General features: G+C 48.7%; 1 protein-coding gene across 1 annotated transcript; it reads left to right on the top strand.

Moving 5' to 3' along the window:
• The first annotated feature begins 7,033 nt into the window (after positions 1–7,033).
• Positions 7,034–18,673, top strand: lrrc38b (leucine rich repeat containing 38b). Its single transcript, XM_067245308.1, has 2 exons — positions 7,034–7,664; positions 18,423–18,673. The coding sequence occupies exons 1-2, from the start codon at positions 7,034–7,036 to the stop codon at positions 18,671–18,673; spliced, it is 882 nt and encodes a 293-aa protein (XP_067101409.1).
• Positions 18,674–20,012: the final 1,339 nt, after the last annotated feature.

Genomic DNA, 20,012 nt, shown 5'->3' with positions numbered 1-20,012 from the left:
GTAGCATTTATCCACAGATTCAATAATCTTGGTGCACAGGCTATATTTCATTATAGATTGACATTGGACGGGAGGCTCCGCCCCCAGCCCCAACGAGCCGATCCAGAGCTCCAATTCATCAGGAAGGCCTTAAAACAATCAGCTTAACAACTCTGTGTTCATCTCCCGCGCCTGCTGGAGCCTAATGGGTTTCAAATGCGAGCCACACAGCTGTACAATGAGGATCACGGGTCGTGCGATAGCCGTGCCAAAAATCACTCTCGGTCGCTGTTTATCTGTGAAAATTCTGCACATCAGAGATATAGAAAGTCTTTATGTTTAATGATTTGTCTGTTGTGTAAGTTCGAGAGAAGGCGGTTTCAACCGGTTGTGAATAATACCAACGATATTATATCTAATGTCACATGTGCCTACACATGTATAGGGGAGGGAAGGGGAGAGGGTTGGGGTTAATGTATGTGTTAAGGGCTGTGGGGGGTCTTCTACGTGAACTTTATGGGAGACTAATGAGGATGTCTCTCTCTGCAACCCCCCCCCCCCCCTCTCCCAGCCCCCCCCCCCCCCCCCGCCCCCCCCCCACCACCCCTCCTGGCACAGGACCAGGGCACCAGATATTCTCAAATACCACCCGATGGCTTAAGACGTGACAGCTGCGCCCGCATCTTGAATGTCCGCCGACCCGTTTCTGAGAAGCGTTCAAATGAAGGTGACATTTGCAATACGGTCCTTCCTCCAACACGGACACAAACACACACACACTTCCCATCCTTCCATCCCTTGCAATGCTATGGCCAGGACCCAACATGGGGGCAACAGTCTCCCTGCCAAAGCAAACCTGCTGTGCTTGACATTTCTCATTTCTACATGAGGCCTGCTTTAATTGCAGCTGCGGAGCAGTGGGCTGTCCTCCTCCCTGGCTGGGCTGTCCTGTGGCTCTCTGCACGCTGGCTGGACTCTGCATTGTTGTCTTCCACAACCCTGGTGACACTCGGCAGATATCCTGCTGGGGCTTCTCCCCCCATCCTTCCTCCCTCCTCCAGCCCACAGGGAGGAGGAGGAGGAGGAGGAGGAGGGGGAGAGGAGTGTAGGCGAGAGGAAGAGAACATTGGACAAATAATTTATAGAGGACAACAGGAGGAAAAAGCAGGATAGAACGAGAAGAGGATGAGGGGAGGAGGAAGGGTACATTAATTATCCAACACTAACTCAATCAGGGGGGAGAGGGAACTTGAGTCAGTGTGTGTGTGGGTGTGTGTGGGTGTGTGTGTGTGTGTGCTGTGGACAGACTGAAAGCCTTTCCAGCTGTGCCTACCCAGATACTCTCTATGTAATAGCAAACAAGACTAATATTCAGATTTATTTAGATTTTTAAAGGATACAAATTGCTCGAAGCCTTTATTTTATTGACTCTCCCTGTATCACACAGGCACTTCATCACATCTTATCTATATCTGGACTGGGACAATTCCTCACTAGCTACCGTTACAATAATACACTTAACCTTGAGTCTTGTGGAGCGCAGCTGTTTTCTGCCACCACAGTGCTAGCAAGTGGTCCACCCGGCAACCACAACTATTGCCTGTTCAAGTAAATCCCAGAGGACGAGGGAAGGAGTGACGGGAGCGACAGAGCGAGGGAGCGATCGGTGGGGTAAACCAGGATCAATGCTGGTTCCCAGCAGCCAAGGTGACTGCTGTTCCCCACCCTCCCCCTCCCTCCTGGGGCTCAGGGTGCGTGGAGACCCTTCTGAATACTTCAGTGAGCCCAGGACGTCTGAACAGGAAGGGGTCGATGTGGGCCTGGCTCAGCCTGCCTTGGTTTGGACAGTCTGGATTACTCTTCCACCGCTGTGCTCTGGGGCATATCTGCAGACATCTGTCCACGTTAGAAAGTGGCTTTTTACAGTTTTTTTTGGGGTGTTGTTGCTCTGAATTGTGTAAATGTGTATGTACGTTAAGAGCTACCGTGCGTTTCTCTATTACCCTTCGAGGGTCACTGTGTACTGTGTACTACAAGTATTGAACAGTGTTTCCATGTAATGAGAGAAAAATAAAAAAATGAATGGATTAATGTGACAAGGAATTATGTTAACTAAACCAACAAGACAAGAACTGTGTGTCACACTGAGGAAAAAGACAGGAAAAAAGCCCACTGCTTCCCATGCATGTGCAGATCTAGACTGCGTTATCTGTTATACGTCTGTTTGAATTAAACATCATTTAACAGCAAAGCACATCAGGAGGCTCAGCTCTTGTACATCCAGATATAGAGTAGTACATGTAGTGTTTTGTCACGTACTATGATGAGACTTGTTGACGTCATTTGACGTCATTTTTTAAGTCAACCTCATCCCCATCAATGTCTTCCTCCATCTGTCTGTCTAAGCAAGCTGTGGTCACACGCTCTCGCTTGTTCTTTTTCATATAAAAGTTGAGGTGGGCAAACTTCGTTTCCATGGCAACATGCCGTTGCTAAAGTTGGACTGTTTTCAACTTGAGGCGTCTGGAGCACCTCACACCAACCCCTGCTGAGAAAGAATAAAGGCCCAAAAAACGCTTAAAGTGAGAAAGTGAGAGACAGAGAGAGAGAGAGTAGAGAGAGAGAGATAGAGAGAGTAGACAAAGAAGGAAGAAACGGGACAGAGAGTAACCGAGAGAGAAGAAAGGAGAGAGGAAGAGAGAGAGTAACAGAGAGAAGGAGAGAGCGGGAGGAGGGAGATGAGGTGGAGGGCTGGGGCCCCTCGTTCCCCACAGGTCGCAGGTCACCAAACTCAACCAGCACTTTGAAGGGCTTGTTTGCTCCAGCTTCCTATTAGTCATGTTATGCTAATGTGGCCTAATTTCAGACCCAAATCAGGAACCCCTCCACTGGCCTGTGCTTCTCAGTCAGGTTTAAGTAAATATGACCCCCCCCCCCAACCTCCCGTATCCAGGAGACAGGTTCATTAAAACACAAGAGAGCAGTCTGGGGATGAGCCCTGCCGGTGTTTCTCCTGAGGGGGAGAGAGAGAGGCCCAGGCACCACCGCTGACCCAGATGCATCGCAATGCCAAGGCCTCTCTCCTCCTCCACCCAACCCCTCTTCTCTCCTCTTCGCCCTCCTCCGCTTCCTCCACCCCTGGCGTCGGCGTGTGAACGGGTTTGCGAGGAGAGGAGTGGAGCGGGAGAGGATCTGTCCTCCTTCCTTACTACCTGAGGCTAAGTACTCCAGCCTAAGAACCACATCTCTCATTCCTCCAAACACACACAAACTCTGATTGACCATCCCTACAGAGTACACAAGAAAGAAGAAGAAAATCGTCGTTCAATATTCATAAGAGCCTCTAAATCCCAACGAGGGAAATCAAAATCTTTTTGTTCCGCAACGCCACGGCGCGGTCTGCGAGATCCCCCCCCGTCTGATCTCAGGCTGAGTGATGACGGCCGTGCATCTGGCACCCTCGCCGTCGCATCTCGCCGTTGTCGGTAATGAAACCGCTTTATGGCGGTCGTAAAGAACGGCGGCTCCTAACACGGTGAGATGGCTTCTGTTCTCCTTCACAGCCCTGGAGAAGGCAAAGGCGGTCAGGGATCCAACAGGCAGCTATATATTCACGTAAGAACAACATTTCGTTCATTTCGCAGAGGATTTTATTCAAAGCCATGTATGGGAAAAGGTGTGGGGGAGGGTTTGAATGTGCGATCTCCGGGCAAATGCTCTAACCACTAGGCTACACCCATGTCTTCAGATGGAGGCGGGGTCTAGCTGCTAGGTGTGTTGTGTCAACATCCCAGGTGTGACGCCTGGCAGTGCACTGGCTCAGTCTCTCGTCAGCACACGCCCATGGCAGGGCCTGAGAGATATTGGTTTACAGATGAGAAGGTGCGACAAGAGATCTTCAGTCACTGTCGGCTTAGAAAAGCACCGTTTGCTGAAAGAGCAAGCGGCAGGCGATACGGCTGTCTGCTTGTCTGACGCACTATTTGTTTGTCACGCTATTTGCGCGTCGCTTTGGATGAAAGCTAAATGAAGAAAACGTCAAATGTAATGGAAAACCTCTCCATGGAGAGCCGCTCTCGCACGTACCCCAGCTAAACAACCGTCGGGGGCGCTTTTGTGGACAATAAAGAACATTTGATCTAATTTGGGACTGGGCCCCGGTTTTAAGGCTGAAGACAGCGACAGACGGGACGTAGTCGTGGTCTCACGGTGACGTTTAGGCCAACAACACTTTCTCGAGGGTAGCCTCTTCTCATCCTGAGAGAGAGGCTCCAAACATGTTCACATTGATGTGGAGGTCAGAGGTGGGCACCAGGCAGACAAGCAGACACCATGACTGATTGAGACTGCTGAACGTGTCTGACAGGTCCTATCTCCCTGCAGACTCGAGTCGCTAATACTTCCATTCTCACCCTTCAGAAAGACAGACCATCCCTCTCTGTTTCCTGTCTCTCTCTTTGCCTATCTGCTTCCTGTCTGTCTCTCTTCCTGTCTGTCTCTCTGCCTATCTGCTTCCTATCTGTTTCTTTTCCTGTCTGTCTCTTTGTCTATCTGCTACCTGTCTGTCTCTCTTCCTGTCTGTCTGTGTGCCTGGCTGCTTTCTGTCTGTCTGTCTGTCTGCCTGGCTGCTTCCTGTCTGTCTCTCTTCCTGTCTGTTTCTATGCCTGCCTTAATCCTGTCTGTCTCTCAGCCTGGCTCAATCCTGTCTGTCTCTCTTCCTGTCTGTTTCTATGCCTGCCTTAATCCTGTCTGTCTCTCAGCCTGGCTCAATCCTGTCTGTCTCTCAGCCTGGCTCAATCCTGTCTGTCTCTCAGCCTGGCTCAATCCTGTCTGTCTCTCAGCCTGGCTCAATCCTGTCTGTCTCTCAGCCTGGCTCAATCCTGTCTGTCTTTCTGGCTCCCATGACAGCTCCTGTTCTGTCCCAGAGCATCAACCTCACTCATTTCATTTGGGGAATTTGACTGAGGTTCTGAATTAAACATCTACGTTGTGGTTGTGACGTTTAGGGGCTGTAAGTCCTTGATGTCATACCTTAAAAAACATAGATAGGTCAGTAGATAGAGTACAGGAAAAGATTGATGGATTGATGGGTGGATTATAAGAGCAGTTGTCAGCTGTTGTGTGGACAGGGCTAATGATCAGTGACAGCGTGTCACCAGCACCCTGGAACCGAACGAGTGAGCTGAGTAGAATGTGCTGACTGACGGTGGCCCGGCAGGACCAAACAAGGACAGAGGTTCTGTGGACTTGTTTGTGAAAGCAGGGGGGCACAGCTGTGTGACTGCTCCACTGGCGGAGCTAACACAACATGCCGCAGCCATGGGCTGCTTGTGTAACCATGCCCGGCTGCATGGCTGGAACGGGGGAGATTCTCCTGAATGGTGACGTAAGCTGAGAGGCTGAGCCTATGTCACATGGAATCCCGGCATGGAATCCTGTCCTCTCCATTGCCTCTGTTAGACTCTGCTCTCTGCAGCAGGAGAGGATAGCGTGTGTTTGTGAGGAGGGGACGGTTGGGATTGTTTCAGCTCACCGATGATGTGGTCATGGTTGTGTAGCTGGCTCAGTACATGACTCAAACGAGCGTTGTGAGGTGGATATTGCTGGAAGGTTGTGTCATGGGAATTTTGTGTTTGTTTTGATTCTTTCTTTTTTTTCACACAGTTGAAAGAGCCTGTTGTCTTTGCACGAGGAAGTGACATCACGTGGTGATCACAACATGGTCGAGAGGAGTGGTGGAGGACGGCGTGAGATAAACCCTGGAACATTTTGACACACACACACGCACACACACACACGCACGCATAAACACACACGCGCGACTGATGGACTCCTGCTCTGCTCTTCTGTGCTGTGTCAACCTCACCACTGTGATCTGCATGCACGATTCGATTTGGATTCTCTCTCCATAGCAACGGTGCGGAGAGAGCAAGTGCCAGCTGGAGAGTATTTGACATTTTTCCTTTTTCCCAGCTCATCTCTTCTCCGCCGCCGTGTTGCAGAGCCACGGGAGAACGAGGTGGAGGGAAAACGGAGAGAGAGAAGGAGAAAACTGAAAAGCTTTCCGTGCACTTCAGCCGGTCGTGTGTCTATGGGACTGTCTCGTTTTCCAGCTCACCAGACAGCCTCATCCTCGCCATCATCCTCATCGCCAGGGCATTCTCACGCACACGGGAGACTAATGGAGGGAGGCATCAAATTCGCTCGTCACTTGTCATGCCTGAATCAACCCGTCGCGCTTCCTTTTGTGTCCGAGACCCTGGCGTCCTTCTCTGTCAGCTGGCGGCGGGCGACCGTGGGCTAGCCTGTCTGACCCAGACCACCCCCCACCCCCCCGGTCTCTCTCTCTCTCCTCTGACTGCGCCCCCGGGTTCTCTCAGCCTCCACATCGCTGGGCTCTGTTTACCTCCGCCGAGCTACCCCTCCCCTCTCTGCTCAGCGCTCTCTCCCTCCCTCCCTCTCCCTCTCTGCTCAGCGCTCTCTCCCTCCCTCCCTCTCCCTCTCTCTATCTCCCTCTCTTGCTCTGCCTCTCTTTCTCACTCCCTCTCTCTCTCTCCCTCTCTTGCCCTGCCTCTCTTTCTTGTTCTCCCTCTCTCTCCCTCCCTCTCTCCCTCCCTCCCACCCTCCCTCTCTTGCTCTCCCTCCCCCCCCTCCCTCTCTCTCTCTCTCTCTCTCTCTCTCTCTCTCCGTCCCTCTCTCTCCAGTACCCTCCCACTGCTTGCTATCTCCCTCCCCTCGCTCCTTCAAAGCCAGCAGTCTGCTACTCTGCCCAGGCTGCACGCTACACGATCTCCCGGAAAACCAGCGTCCGCCGCTGCCCTCTCTCCGCTCCATGCTCGAGCCCTCCCACCAATTCCAGCCTCCGCCGACCGCAGGATGCCCCTCCGCGAGGATTGATCCCCCCTCTCCCCCTCTCGCTCTCCCCCTCCCCCTCCCCTCTCCTCGTCTCCCGCCCTCTGACCCCCGGCGCCCCCCGCTCTCCCGTCCCGCCGCCCTTCCCTCTCTCCCTCGCCCCTAGCCTCCACGTCCTCACTCGCCCCTCAGCCTCTTGACCATGTTGCCATGTGCCCGCTGGACCCCGTCGCTCCTGGTCTTCTGGTTCTGCTCCTTCGTTTGGACTCGGGGGGAAAACTGCCCGTCCACCTGCCTCTGCCCCGACCCGCACACCGTGGACTGCAGCGGCCGAGGGCTGACCCGTCTGCCCGAACAGATCCCCCTGGACGTCCGCCGCCTCCTACTCTCCGACAACTGGATCCCCCGCATCCCCTCCGACTTCCTGGTTCTGTACAGCGACCTGGTCTACCTGGACCTGCGCAACAACTCCCTCTCCCGCATCGAACCAGGGACGCTCAGCACCTCGTCCAGGCTGGTGTTCCTGGACCTGGGCAGCAACAACCTGACGGAGATCCCCCAGGGAACCTTCGGAGAGTCCCGGAGCCTGATCAAGCTGCGTCTGGGGAACAACCCGTACCTGAGCACGGTCAACGAGGACGCGTTCCTGGGGCTCACCTCCCTCCGGGAGCTGGAGCTGGAGCGCAACGCCCTGTCGGGCCTGCAGGTGGGGGCGCTGAGCCAGCTGCCCTCCCTGCGCGTGGTGAGACTGGAGGGGAACCCCTGGGTGTGCAACTGCAACTTTGCCAACCTGTTTGAGTGGCTGATGGAGAACAGCCACAAGCTGCCCAACGGTAAGTGTCTCGTATCGTTTGTAAACATCAGAAAGGTGGTCTCGTTTGACCTTTTACTTGACCTATATATATATAAATAAAAAAACAAAGTAAGACGGGAGATGGGATTGGAGCTCTGGGGCGGTGTTATCATCGCAAATCCTCCGCCGAGCCGTGCCCCTGGTCTATTTATATTAGCTCTATAAGGAGAGGAACCCCCCTCCTCTGTTCTAATTCCGTCTCCCTCCCCCACCCCCTCAGCCCACAGCGTGAGGGATTATGAGTAATGACAGACAATGCGAGAGCTTCTGAAAGCATACCTTCTGGGGGGGGGGGGGGGGGGGGGGGGGGGGAGTGGGTGCTCACACTCTCTCACACTCTCTGCAGACCTAAACAATGCTGCTTCATCCACTGTGGAGTTAGGGGGTGTCATGAAAACAGACAAGGAAAAATGTATCCTACCCTCATATACCCTACCTAGGCCTCCTGCCTAGGTAGGATATATGAGTTTTCCAAGCCTGAAACTCTGCTAGCTCTGTCCATGCTTAACCCCTGATTCCTCTCCTCTGGGTGAGGGTCAGATGTTGTTGTACTTAATGAATCAATTAGGAGTTGTGTTGACATGAGCAGCGTTCCACGAGCACCGAGCCCTCTCCTGACAGGAGCCTGTGCCAGCTTTACGCTGCTCTGATTCAGTTTTTCCAGCCTAGTTTGTTAGGTAACAGTGTTGGCTGATGTGTTGGCGTGAGCACTGCCATTTTCTGTCTCTCTTTCTCTCTAGTTATACTGCTCTCTGGTTTGGCTACTTGTCTCTCACTCTCTCTCTCTTTATCTAGCTTTGTCTCTATCTCTTCTCTCTGTCTGTTTCTCTCCATTTTTCGCCTATCTTTTCTATTTGGCTCTACCTTTTCTCTCTGTCTCTCTCTTTCTCTCTCTCCCTCACTCATCTCTCTTTCCACCATGTCTCAGCAATACTCATTCCTGAGACATTCAGCCGACACATCTGTGAAACAAGGAGAGGCTGGGGAGATGACGGTGCACCCACGACAGTGGTCCTCCATGGGCAGAATCTGCTTGCACGGAGATGTTGGTCATTGTTCCGTGATTCTGGGCTTCCAACAGCAAACAAACGATTCATTCTTAGGATGTCATGACGATCCGTTTCCATTCATCTCTCTCTCAAAGAAGAATCTAACGACGACACCAGTCGAGACAGCAGGAAATCACCTCCACTACTTGCCACACAGACTGTATCATGGCAAACAGTACTTGACAGGTCATCTCACATTACGAATTCATCCTTCTCAGACTATAGTCATCACACCCTGGTTTTAACTGCTGTTCCTTCGTGGTGTGATTAAAGAAACCGTGACAGGAAGAGGGAGGGGGTGTTTTGTGCTGGAGGTCCGTCTCTCATCAATGTTGTCCTTGAGAACGCATAGGACACCTCAGGGCTATCCCAGAGTGATGCAGGCTGCATTCGCAATCACCTGAAGGCAACTCGGAATGAATCAGGCACTGTGGCTCACTGCTAACTTGCAATGCAGTACATGCTCCCGGTGGAGGGAGGTGTTGTTTTGAGTTCAACTCAGTGGGCACAGAGCAGGTGTTCAGACCTGTCCAACGTCAAGCTCCCATTGGTTCTTGGGTGTAGTACATGAATGCTGAGAGCAATATGCCCTTATTCCCTCTCTGAACTCTGAGTCACATGCATCCCCAGTGTAGACCACAGCTGAGCTTTTTTAGCTTATGGGAGATTGAGAGGCTGCAGTCCTCTGACATTACCCTATAGGTCAATGGAATGCAGTCTTTCTGAACTTGGAATTGTCTTATTATTGCTTCCTTTAGGTCTGGATCACGGTTGAACCACAACAATACATCCTTAAGGAGTCGGTACTGTTCTGATGCAAACCAGCTGTTCCTGTCAAATATGCTAAATTGAATCACAGAGCAACACAATCGTTGCATCATGTTCGTTTAAAAATAAAGATAAAGATGTGAGAGATGTAGGCCCATTGCGAGGACTTGAGGAGGTTGTTTGTGGTCAAATTACTGTAAATCTGCAATGATTAAAACAGGCTATTATGGGAAGCCATTATTAACAGCCAGCATGCATAGTGTGTGCTATCTCAGAGAGATGAAAATTGAGAGAGAGAGAGATAACGAGGAGAGTAATAGAAAGGGAAACAGGGACATGTAAGGAGAGAAAGAAAGAGAGGAAAGAGAGTGAAGAAGAAAGGCAGAGAGAGACATTCTAAGACTAATCTAAGAGGTCTATAATTGTAGATGTGACCAAGTCCACCGTGGATCTCCTGCCTGGAACGTGTCTTTAATAACGTCCACTCTGGTGACGACGCTCACTGCTGCAAACTGCTGACAACGAACAAAAGAAACGAGTTCCTCATATTTAGACTGCACTGTACCCTGCTCTGGCTGGCAACTATACCCCCCCTCCCCCCGCCACCACACACACACCCCACCACGAACACCATCAGCAGAAAACCCTTATTTTTCAGTTTTTCAAAGAATGCGCATAAAGTTTTGTTCAGTGCCTGAGAGACTGAAGAAAGTGAACTGGCAAGGCTAGTCTCATTTTGTTGGCTAAGGGACCGCAATTGCATTCATCACCAGGCCCCTTGCTGTTGTCTGCCGCGGCCTGTAACAGATGATACCAGAGCTGTGGGCCAAGCACCCATCAACAGCAGCAATCAGGGGCCCGCCTGGCCCAGCCAAGCAGCAGATATAGCTGCCAACAGGACGCCCCGGGTCCGGTGTGAGCCCTCTCTGGCTGTGATAGCATGGAGGTACACCTCACCTACAACACTTAGAAGTGCATCAGTGACAGGTTTGTCTGTCTGGTCTGGGAGAGCTGGCCACCAGTGTAGTGTGCATCGAGGATCTCCCGTTCTCTCTCCCTCTGTCTTTCTCTTTATGCCTCTCTCCCTTCCTTCCTTTTCCTCTCTCCCTCTCTCTCTCTCTCTCTCTCTCTCTCTCTCTCTCTCTCTCTCTCTCTCTCTCTCTCTCTCTCTCTCTCTCTCTCTCTCTCTCCCTCCACCCCTCTCTCTCTCTCTTTCTGTCTCTTTCCCTTCCTCTCTCTCTCTCTCGCTCTCTCTTTCCTTTACTGTTCTTCTTTCTCTCTTTCACTCTGTCTCTGTTTCTCTCCCTTCCTTCCTCCCTCTCTCTCTCTCCTTCCTCCCCTGCCCTTCTCTCGCTGTCTCTCTCTCTCTCTCCACCTCCAGATACTTCTCCCTATCCGTCTCACTCTCACTGCTGATTCTGTATTTCGGAAAGTCCTTGGCTTGTTGTAAAGCAGCAGTGTCACTAATTTATATAGATGAGGTTATAATAAGTCTGTGTGTACCTAAGGAAAATACAATTTTCAGCGTGGCCAAACAACAAACGGAAAACTCCCAGGCTGCACTCCCCAAGGCACGTGGCAAATCACTGTCTCAGGGTCACAGAGGACTGCAGATCCTCACTGTGGCACAATCACACAAACACACACACACTACATTGCACACACACTCTGCATGATGGGGGTGGAGTCAGGAATGTTTCAGTGACACCTACAGTCCTTATGTAGTTGTTATTGCTGTAAAGAGCAACTACCCTGACAGGAAAAGGGTTTCAGTCTAATCTATCCTATGTGCATGTATGTCTGTGAGACAGAGTGTGCTTGTGTGTTCTTATGCTTATGTGAGAGACTGTGTGTGTGTGTGTGTGTGTGTGTGTGTGTGTGTGTGTGTGTGTGTGTGTGTGTGTGTGTGTGTGTGTGTGTGTGTGTGTGTGTGTGCAGTGCAGTGTGTGTGTGTGTGTGTGTGTGTGTGTGTGTGTGTGTGTGTGTGTGTGGGTGTGTGGGTGTGTGTGTGTGTGTAATGCAGAGCCAGATGGGCGATCATTAGATAATGTGGTTGACGTGGTTGACTAAGCTGAGCAATATTTATCAATGCTCTTTAGAGAGCAATCACATCACAGACATGGTACATACAACATTTCACATCATACATGCCAAAACCTACAAACTATTCTGCTAAATCATACACGCTACAGACTACATCATACACATAACATGCTATATGCTATGTACTACATCCTTCACTTTACATACTACATCCTACACGGTACATAGTACATCATACATCCTATATGCCACACACTGCATCATAGATCATACACAATACACAGTATATTATACACACTACATACAATACTACTGGTGACATATAACACCCTACACACTTAATACTATATCCTACATGTTACATCCCACATCCTATACACTGGATATTAGATCGTACACACTATACGCTACACAGTACATACTACATACTATATGCTATATCTTACATACTACATCTTACATTCTACAACTTTTGGGGCGCATGACGGTTGCAGTAACGAATCTATGGAGCTTAAATCCTTCTCCGCTATCCGATCTCTCATTTGAGTCTACAGTACTGGATACTTGTAACTTTGATTACCGCTGAACCATGTGCTTCCTGACGGCCCGATGAAGTGACTGACTGTTTGTGTGGGTGGTTAGTAATCCAAAACCCTGGGATTTGATGGATTAAACAGACCCCTGAACACACGCCTGTGTTTACATGCTTACACACCCCAAATCCATATAATCTGAGGAGTACTCTGGCTCTCTGGTACTGGCATGATATGTTGACATAAGCACATCCCATCTAAAGTGAAACTACTGATAGAACAACAACGGCTGATTCGTAACTTTGAGATGGGTTTTCAGTAGGATCTTGAGGGCTAAGCTAGTGTCCATGACCCTCACTGCCTGTTCCGATCAGAAATGCTCCTTCGCTGGGTCATTTTAAGGTTTTGAATTGTTACAACTGAATTGCGTCTGCTCTTATTATTATATATTATGTTTTATGATTGTAAATTTTACAATAATTTTTTCTGTACCGTAGCCATTTGAGTGCAAGAAAGGCACATTATTATTAGTAGTAGTAGTATTGTTATTATTTATTTATTTACTGTCTTCCACAAGCTGTTTGGTCTGACTGATGTTGGGCTTGTTCAGGGATCCAGTTGGGTCTAGCTTTGCGTCTCTGCCGGCTCCTAATGTTGATAAATGCTAATAAATGATTCAGGGCAGAGATGATTGTAAACATAATCCACTGCTGTCTCCAGTGCTCTTGGGTTAAGGATGAACAAAGGCCATGGATAATTTAGAGAGACACAGTCCCACTGGCACACCGGTCTGGGTAACCAGAGACAGAACTACAGGCCAGGGTAGCTTAGGGTAGAGAGGGTTAGGGTAGGATAGGTTAGGGAGGGTAGAGTAGGGTGGGTTAGGGGAGGGTAGTTCAGGACAGGGTAGGGCAGGATAGGATAGGATGGGAAAGAGCAGGATAGAGCAGTACAGGATAGAGACAGAGACAGAGATCAGGACAGTGTGGGGAAGGGGTCCGGTCAGGGTCGGGAAAACGGAGAGCGTGTCATTGGACCGAAATGGAACTGTTATTAACGCTCTGCCACAAAGCTTCAGGTCAGGTGACTGGGTCAGGGTGTGATGTTCCCGTCCCACCCTATCAGGTTGCTCCCCACAGCTCTGTTACGCTGAGACATCACGCTGCTCCAAAATATGATGCGGCTGCATTGCTGGCCTACATAGAGCAAAAAGGCCTATCTCTGCCTACCGCAAGGACAGGATGAGAGACACCTCTATTTCAATTACATGGGAGTGGAGCCAGCTTTACGTTGGCCTCATTTGATGTTTATTTAAAGTTGAAAAAGTGAGGGACTGGTGGAGAATGGAATGGCGGTGGAAACGTCTGAACCGCAACATGAAGGATGACAACAATGACATTGTGAGGAGACAAGTCTGTTTATTTCTGTTGGTTTCTGAGGCATCACATGGTCTATTCTGGAGACACACACTAGATAGATACTGTTCCTACAACAAAACAGGGAAATCGCTCAGTGTGCGTTTGACAGTTATTACCGACGGATAGCGTTATTTCGGATGTGTGTACGCGTGCTTGTGAGTGTGTGTGTGTTGATGTGTGTTTTGATGAGCCGGTCTAAGTCTGTGTGTGCTGAGAGAATTGCTGAAAGACTGTGAGGCTGGCTAGTCCTCGTGCAGAAGAAGGAAAACCCTCCTGATTTGAGTCGGTCACCCTTGACCTCACTGTCACACAGAGGCTTGTCACTTTGGCCATCCACACATTCTGCCTCCTCTCTTATCCGCTTGCACTCCCCGCTCTCTCTGTCTGTCTGCCTGTCCCTCTCTCTCTCGATCTCTCTTCCTCTCTTTCTCTCTTTGTCTCTCTGAATCCATAATCATATTCCCCCAAGGTTAATACTCCAGTCCTCCTCTCAACCTCCCCTGTGTGATAATGATCTCTCTCTGTCTGCTCTATGAATTCAGATCTGTCTGGCCTCAGTAACGGAAGACTTCTTCTCTCATACACTGCCCGGATGCCAAGGCTGTTTACTTAGTCCCTCTCACCCACAGGATAGAACACACTGGATATCGCCGCTCTCGTTTGTAAATACACACTTCAGGGGGATCCAACTGCAACAAAGACGCTGTTCCTTCCTGCCAAGACAGGCGCGTGGTGTAGATGCTCTCACTGCTATCTGCAGGCAGATCAATGTGGACAGGCGTTGCCGTGGCAAAAGGAGACGGGCCTCCGATATCAGCCTGCCACAGTCCGGTGGATCAATCAACAGGCGACAGGGAGCGGGTTACTGACTGACAGCCTATCTCCCGGGACACTTGTAATCCTGGCTGTAATCCATCACCTGTCTGCCTTAGGTGACACTGGAACTGACCCCGGGGCCTGGTAGAATCAGAACCAGGAGCACAGCTCGGGACCTAGAACCAGGGACCCAGGTACCTGGGGACCCAGACCCAGGACCAAGGGGCTGAGGCTAGGGCCCAGGGCTAGGGCCAGGGCCCACACTGGAACACGTCTTCTCAGAAACATCATGGAGGGGTCCTTAAAGGTGTTCATTCTGCTCAATACTGTAGTCTATGGCTGGTCATACAGCTCAATACTGTAGTCTATGGCTGGTCATACAGCTCAATACTGTAGTCTATGGCTGGTCATACAGCTCAATACTGTAGTCTATGGCTGGTCATACAGCTCAATACTGTAGTCTGCATGTATAGGGAATTGTATAGCACAATACCGTGGTCTGTATGGGAGGTAATGTGGCCCGGTTCTGTGGTCTATATGGAAGGTAATATGACCTATTGTCATAGTGGACACTTGGTCACATGATCCCACACATCCTCCAGATCCTGACAGGTTGAGGGTCATTCCAGACAAGGTTTCAGCACTCCTCCATCTCCACACATCCACACCAGCACCGTTTTACGTTTGGCAGTTTGCCTCCCGCACACAGACAGTGCTTTAGGAAGTGGCCCGCTCCTGTTTCGACAGTGTTACGCAACGCGAGGGGCTTTGCATAACATGTTTCCGCCCAAGTTGACTCCTCTGGGAGGCACAGGAGCTGGCGCCCACAGGAGCTGGCTGCAAACCTGAGGCTGTTCAACCCAGACGACAATCACTTCCAATCTCTTTGTTTATATTGTATACTTTTTGGATACTTATACCGTGTCTCCACTTCGTGCAGTACTGGTGCTCTGTTTGAAGTCGGTGATTGTCTGTATTTTTGTCACTCCTTTTCACTCCTTTTCATTTTAGAATAATGCGGTAAAGTGGTTAAAATATCCACCGTCACCTCCAGAGTGGATTTCTTTAGTGCTTGAGATATCTAGGGCTGTCCTGGATCCTAAGGGAGCTTCACACACTGACTCCAGAGCAGAAGCCATATGTTAAGCAGACAAGTTGGGCCTCAGTTCTCATTAATCAAGCCCAGCGAGAGGACGGAAAGGTGGGAGAGAGGAAGAGAGAAAACGGGGTGAAGGATGGATGGAGAGGGAGAGCCAGGGAGTGAATACATGGAGGGAGACAGACCCTTGTCTGTGGTGTAAGCTTCAGGAGATGAGTTTGCCATACAATGAGTGCACGTAATATCGAGTGGAATATAAATGTTCTACCACTGTTATAGGGATAAATATGATGGAATCGCTATCCCACAATCCTACGTGAAATAATTTCAATTTAGTGATAATCCCACAACTGAGTTTCAGATTTTAATAAATCTGCGCTTTTATCTGTTCATGCAACCCCACGGAAAGATGTCACAAAATATGTTGCATCACTCCATGAAACACACAGAGCAGAACAAAGTCAGGACATCCTTTTAGAAAGTCTCTGAGCCTTTTGTACTGAGGCTTAGCAGATTTACAAAGAGGATGATTTCCCGAACCTTATTGAAGTTGTCATGCAGTACATTCGTATGTTTCTTTTGGGGGGGATGCAACTTCGAAATGTGCAGTTTGGAAACCATATGCCTGATTATGTAAGACAGTCCTAGGAGGTTTTCACGTGGGGAATGAAGCCACAGTAAATGGATGCGCAGTACTGCACAGCTTATACAGTAAAAAGGGTTACAGGATTCACACCGGAGCAAAATTTTAGATGCCTGGCATGCTTTATTAACCAAATATAGTGATTATAAGTGATCATTTGTGTGTATATGTATGTGCCTACAGTGTGTGTGTGTGTGTGTGTGTGAGAGAGAGAGAGAGTGTGCGGCAAAGTGCACAAACTTTGGCATGCATCTATGGAAAGTATCCTCCTACGCCCTTTCGACAGTGTGTCTGCCCACCAGTGAGTTAACATTGACATCGATGAGTCGAGCTTCTTCCTCCCTCTCTGTGTAGTCAATTTACTCACCGTACATGTGGTTTGCCTCCCAGGTGCCCACAGCATATTACAGAATCAAATACCTGTACACTCTGACACCTCCCTGCACGCTGATGCTTCCACAGAATAGACCGAGCTCACTCAGCCCTGTTCCTGTAGAGTCACTGTGTTGTAACGCCGGCTGTGGATCAGGTGGTAGAGAGGGTCGTCCGCTAAACACAAGGTTGACAGTTCGATCCCCGACTCCTCAGTCCGTGTGCTGACCTGTGCTTGAGTAAGGCTCTGAACCCGAAGTTGATCCCAATGGGCCTTGAATGGAAGCTCTACTGCTGTGTGAATGAGAGGGAAACTATGTAAAGCCCTTTGAGTGGCGCTCATTTACCATTTGTAGGTTTTCATTCCAGCACAATTGCTTTTAAAAATAATTTTGGTTGACAAGTGGGATCAAGGTGGCCACAACTGGGCCCAAACTTCTACCCCTGGAGGGTAGAAGTTTTAAATCAGCAGAATTTTGATTCTTAATCAAAATCTACGTAACTATATATATATATATATATATCATCAAATAAGTTTGATGACTTATTTGTATGAGTCCATGTTTGGGGTCAGCAAGAGTGTCAAGTTCACCTCAAGAGCTTGGTGACTCAACTCAAAAAGTCAGGTGGCTGAGCGGTGAGGGAATCGGGCTAGTAATCCGAAGGTTGCCAGTTCGGTTCCCGGTCATGCCAACTGACGTTGTGTCCTTGGGCAAGGCACTTCTCCCTACTTGCCTTGGGGGAATGTCCCTGTACTTACTGTAAGTCGCTCTGGATAAGAGCGTCTACTAAATGTAAATGTAATTAAAATAATTAACTCACTCATTTGGACTGCTCATAAATTTGGTTGTTTCTAATCCTTGGGTTCACTAATTCATTCCTCTAGAGACATCTGTTAGTAGGCTAGTATCTGTGGAAAAAACAACATATTCATGCATTGACTGCATATGTTCGATTGTGTGCTGGGTTTTTTCAAATTAGTTAGAATAACATTTAGCACTGTGTTACAATATTACAATATTTCCCATCCTACAACACTGACTATAAACTGTAATATTATAGTGTGACTGTAAGCTCATTCAAATGAATCTCGTAGAGACATCCTTTCCTTTTTACAGCGGTCATTAACCTCTTGAGATAGCAACGCTTGCCTTGTTACACATGCGCAAAAAAGGTGTTGATTTGCCAAATCATAGGTCCAAAACCGTACAAGCCACCTGTTCCACAGCTGAAAACCTCTTTGAAACTGTGTTGAGTGTACTTCATATGCATTTGTGTAATACTGAATCGAACCAGTTCCCTCTGTCACTCTGCCAGCACTCTGTTGTAATGTCAACCCACAGAAGAGGCCATGCCAACAGTACTTAAAATATTTACTTGGAGCTGACAAATTGGACCTTCTTGGCAAAGATCCACAGTTGATGTAATTGTGGCGACTCAGAACTAATGACTTCATGGAAAAGGACATGGTAGCCGTGTGCTTTGTGTTTGCGTTGGGATGCTGTCGGAGTCGGAAATGACCTCAAAGTCACTTTGTCTGGCAAAACCTTTGCAGTCAAGGTGTTCCCTGTCTTGGACAATGTTGTAAATAATGTAGATTGTAGGTGTCACATTAGACAAACTGACTTCTATTTGCCCTCAAGAATGATAATTTGCACAATCTGAAACAAATCCAGCACCTCCATTAAATAATAAAGGAGAGTCAAGGATGAGTCAGAGTCTTATAAAACTGTCTGTCCATTTTATTTGGATGCAGCGGTCACCTCGGGAAAGAGTGATTTCCATCCTCAAGTTCCTTTCTGTTAAATAGTCTGCCACATATTTCAAAGGACATGGAGATTCTCTGATGACATTCCTTTTTAAAAGTCCCACCACAACACGGATACAAGACACACAATTATACACCTCCTGTGCGTTTATAATTAATCCAACACCATTTCTTCCCTTCATCTTTGTGTTTTGCAATGGGATTTTAACATGGCTATCGCCCCCCGCAGGTGTGGAGGGTATGGAGTGTTCCCTGCCCATGGATGGCAGACGGGTCGCCCTCACGCAGCTCTCCACGGACAGCTTCCGGGAGTGCCAGGTCACCCTCACCCTGACCGACCTCCTGATCATCATCTTCTCCGGCATCTCGGTGTCGGTGGTGGCCATCATGACCAGCTTTTTCCTGGCATCCACCGTCCACTGCTTCCAGCGCTGGAGCAAAGGCACCAAGAAGGGCGACGAGGAGGAGAGCGAGGAGTGAGACGGACGGACGGACGGAACGCCTGACAAGCTGTGACCATCAGCGGTGCTGGCAACTGGTCTGTCTGGCTGAGGAACCAATCAGGAGAGCTGACAGTGAGACGGGCTGTTTGATTGACAGGTGTAGCACCGCTGTGAACCCCCGGTGGTTCATCATGGAAGGTGTTCTGGTGGAGGGGGCTGTTCTGGACGTTATTGTGCTTCGAGACAGATTTCTTTTTAACAAGTGTTACTGTGGGACAGCTGGAGAATCTTAGAACTAAGTATTAGCATCCCAGGCAGTGGGGATTATGACATAATTCTGTGGTGTTGCCCTGTAACCTCAGATCCACTGTGGTACAGGATAGTGGTTTGGTTTGTGTAGAAGGATGTCATTGTGAACAAGGTCCTCAGCATCTAGACTGCCAGCTATCTACACAACTGTATGGCCTTTCCTGCCTTCTGAAGGAAGTCTTCAGCATTATTAGTCTAGTCCTGGACTGTGCAGCACAAGTTAGCATCATGCCTCACTGCTTCACCAGCAAATAGTAGAGGACTGTATTGCTCTCGTGGGATGCTTGGTTGAGACAGAGAAAAGGTCTTGGTAAGATGGATGTGCTGAGTTCAAATGTGTCACGTATCTATCATATGCAGTTAGACTCCTCTGTGTGTCTACCCATGTTTTATTTTATTTTTATTTATTTTTTGAGACACAATCATGTATTCACAAATGTGGATCATGATTCAATAATATTTAGTTGGTTGACAAATATATACATCTTCCAAAGGATATATGTTGCTTAGATTGAGAAGAATTGTGAATTGTGTAAACAAAAAGAAAACAATATATCACACGATATTTCTTTCAATTATTGTAAATGAGGTGCGGGCATTGCACATACTACTCCTTAGAATCAATGTGTCAAATTATGCACTTTATAAAATGGTGAACATTATACATCTGATTTTGGGCATGCCCAAATTCAATGGTGGAACTATGATGCTGCCTGTATCTGCCAAAGGTAAAGAGTAGATGAGAGGGCATTATAAATGTGGGTATTTCATTGTGTATAACATGATAGAGCTAATCCTGTAGCAAGTGGCTGCAGTATAGTCAAACACAATTACTTGATGTAAATGTAAAATCCCTTTGACAGTCTTCATGGTGTGGATCACAGTTTGCTTCCAAACACTGACGTCTAAGTTTTCATCAAGGATTGACACAGGCCATCAACCAGCTGAGTTTATGAACCGATTCCTCCACTTAGAAACCCACCATTTTGTTTCTAGTGTTTTGGAAATTTGTACAAAGTAGCAACACAGCTCTTCTACTGAGAGCCTTTGTTACCTTCTCACTTTGC

This window comes from Osmerus mordax, chromosome 1 (assembly GCF_038355195.1).
Source record: "Osmerus mordax isolate fOsmMor3 chromosome 1, fOsmMor3.pri, whole genome shotgun sequence".
Taxonomy (NCBI): Eukaryota; Metazoa; Chordata; class Actinopteri; order Osmeriformes; family Osmeridae; genus Osmerus; species Osmerus mordax.
This window is presented reverse-complemented; position numbering and strand designations above follow the sequence as displayed.

Coding starts and splice junctions, on each gene's coding strand:
- lrrc38b (XM_067245308.1), top strand. CDS start 7,034: ATGTTGCCATGTGCCCGCTGGACCCCGTCGCTCCTGGTCTTCTGGTTC. Junction 7,665..18,422: donor CAGCCACAAGCTGCCCAACG/GTAAGTGTCTCG, acceptor CGCCCCCCGCAG/GTGTGGAGGGTATGGAGTGT.